This window comes from Brassica rapa, chromosome A09, assembly GCF_000309985.2.
Source record: "Brassica rapa cultivar Chiifu-401-42 chromosome A09, CAAS_Brap_v3.01, whole genome shotgun sequence".
Classification (NCBI taxonomy): Eukaryota; Viridiplantae; Streptophyta; class Magnoliopsida; order Brassicales; family Brassicaceae; genus Brassica; species Brassica rapa.
Window position 1 is genome coordinate 26,138,195 of NC_024803.2, and position 2,819 is coordinate 26,141,013.

The 2,819-nt window shown below is 51.0% G+C and overlaps 1 protein-coding gene across 1 annotated transcript; it reads right to left on the bottom strand.

Annotated features, from left to right (window-relative positions):
* Positions 1-488: 488 nt before the first annotated feature.
* On the bottom strand, positions 489-1,390 carry LOC117127787. Its single transcript, XM_033278452.1, has 2 exons — positions 584-1,390; positions 489-497 (listed from the first exon to the last, which is right to left on the bottom strand). The coding sequence occupies exons 1-2, from the start codon at positions 1,388-1,390 to the stop codon at positions 489-491; spliced, it is 816 nt and encodes a 271-aa protein (XP_033134343.1).
* Positions 1,391-2,819: the final 1,429 nt, after the last annotated feature.

The following is a 2,819-nucleotide window of genomic DNA, read 5'->3' on the forward strand; positions in this document are numbered from 1 at the left end:
AATTGAAGAGTTTCTGCGGGCTTTTTCTTTTTTGATTCGAGACGTCGTCGCAGATCGGACCCTTTTGAACGGTTGAGTTGGATTCGCAGGTCATCGGCCTTTGAATTGAGCTGGTCGCGAAGGTCGCCGTTTTGACCTATTCTCCTGGCGCTGGATTTTGAGATGGTCGCGCGGAGGTCGGCGCTTCCTACGTGTTCGTTCGTAGCGCTCTTTCGCTTCAATAGGGTGCGCAGATCTTTGTCTGTTGTCGGGGAAGTGAGAGATTGCTCGACTTTGCTGTTCAGTTTGTCGCGTAAATCTGGTTGCATTGTCGAGGAGTCGTCGTCAGAGGAGTCACAAGGGCGAGAGAGTATGACTTCCACTCGTCGCCGGCGACGCGGATGACGTTGGCGGGGCCGACGTTGTTGACAGGAGTGCGCTCAGGGCTCGTTCTTTCCTCGCTAGGGGCCGTGTTCTGTTGAGACTTCTGTGCCTTCTTCTCCTTGTTCTTACTCCAACTTTTGGTGTTTTTCGGTGTCGTTGGAGAGGTGGGCATTTGAATTGTCCCGTTAGTGATCCCGTCGAAAAATTGCCCGATGAGGACTTTGCACTCTTTCGTATCATGGGAATCCCTTTTGGGGTAGAGGCACCATTTCTTTTGCTCCTCGGAGTTTGAACTCGCTGGTTCAGACGACTTTGATTGCTTCGAGGCGGAGTCTCGATCCCAGTGGTTCCAGGCTTTCTCTCGCGTGACGGCTGCTGTTTTTGGCGATTCCTCGTCGTCGACCGAGCTAACGTAGCCTCGCTTCTGAGTGGTGTTCCCACCGGATGAGTGCTGGCGGGGCTCAGGGCGGGTGTCGTTTGTTCGGGCGGGTCGCTGTTTCGCTGCTGCTTCTTTTGCAAACTTTGCTCTTGTGTCTTCTTCCATGCGGATGAAGTTGTTCGAGCGAGCGATGGCGTCAGACACAGATTTCGTCGGGTATCGGTAAAGATCCTGACGGAACGTGGAGTCAACGTGCAAAGTGTTCATCAGAGACTCGACAGCGATAGGATCAGGAATATCAACTTTCGAGACGATAGCGTTGAACTTCTCCATGAAGTCGCGGAGGCTTTGGCCGCTGGTATGAGTGAGGTTCCACAAGTCGGACACGGTCGTTTCTTGGTTGGTGAACATGATATAATTCTTCAGGAAGGCCGTCGAGAGGTCGTGGAAACAATCGACGGAGTTTTCTCTGAGGCCTGTGAACCAAGTAAGGGCCGGTCCTTCTAGGGTTTCGACAAAGAGTTGGCAAAAGCCGGCGTCTTTGTCTTCGTCGGTCAGATTTGCGCGTCGCATCGCTATGTTGAAGGACGTGACATGAGTAGAAGGGTCGGAGAGACCCTTGAAGGTTGGAAGACGAAGTTTCTCCATCTTCTAGAGCCGTACGCCGGTGACCCTTTGCGTGAAGGGTGTGCGAAGAGATTCCGCGAGTACGTGCTCGATTTGGGGCGCCGAGGTCGTCACCTGGTGGATCTTTGAGTTGATGTCGAGGACCGACTGTTTCAACGCGGCCAGCTCGCTTGCGGTGTCTGCGTTGATGTCGTTACCGGCGCTCTGGTTGTAGTTATCCCGCGCAGGTGCTACGTCGGTGGTTCGTTCAGTGGTGAACAGGTGTCGACGGTACTGCGCCGTTGAAGCTTCGGCGTTTGCAGCGATAGGGGCGAGTATTTTTGCTTTGGTCGACCGCCGCCTTCTGCGCCGCTTCTTGCAGGGCGAGGCGTGCCAAGATGGTTTCCATAGACGCAGGAGGGGGTAGCGGAGTTACTGGTGTAGGCGTAGGTGTTACCTCGGGAGCCGGCATCACCTCGAGAGCTTCGCGCTCCTCGCCTGACGAAGAACTGTCGTTGCTGACAACCATAGTACTAACGTTACTTTGCTAAAAATGCCCCACGGTGGGCGCCAACTGTTTGATCGGAAAACGGTGATAAAGAAGATGTGGGTTTAACAAAGACGTTTTATTATGGTCGGAAGAGACGATCAGTCGGTTACAAGAGAGATAAGAAAGTGCGACAGAGAAGAGGCCGGTAACTCGGAGAGCTACCGGAAAAGTACAAACAACGGCAAGATGAAGCAAAGGTGAAAACCCTAATCTAGCCGCCAAGTGTTAGTCAAATGATTTCGGATCCCTTTCTCGTTCCTCTTTCTTCTCCTTATATAGTCCTCTGATGTGTCGTTCTTGACCTAACTTAGGTCGTCTTCGTGGGCCTTCCTTATTGGGCCGAGAGGCCCGCATTCATCCGAGCGGTCGCCGAGCTGGGTGCCTCTTAGTCGACGTCACTCGACTCGAGATACTGTAGAAGCGAGCCGAGAGATTGACCCTTTAAGCCGACTACCCAAGCCATCATTTTCTCTGGTCCGGGCCAGGCCTTTTATTCCTTGAGCCTTGTGGGATGAGCAAATCCATCCCCTACAGATACTTCACTCCAACACCGATCTCGGATCCAATAGGATGAATGAAGATTTGACTCCTTTCTGAAAGGAATATGTGCGTAATCGGTAAAGAAGAAAAACCAAATCAAACGACACGGGATCTCGATGATTTGTGAAAGCGGCACAAGTTACAAGCAAACAACTCCGGTGAAGCCGGTACATTTATTTGTTCAACCTGAATCGGAATTGATAAGATTGATAAACAGATCCGATTTGGATAAATAATACACAACAAAAATCGCTTATGCGAAAAGGAAAATAGCCATAGCGAAACAAAAGAAAAAGTCGATCCGAAGATTGAACAAAAAACAGAAGAAACCTTGATCTCTAACCCTTAGAGAAATTTTCTCTCTCTAGAGAAAGAGAGAGA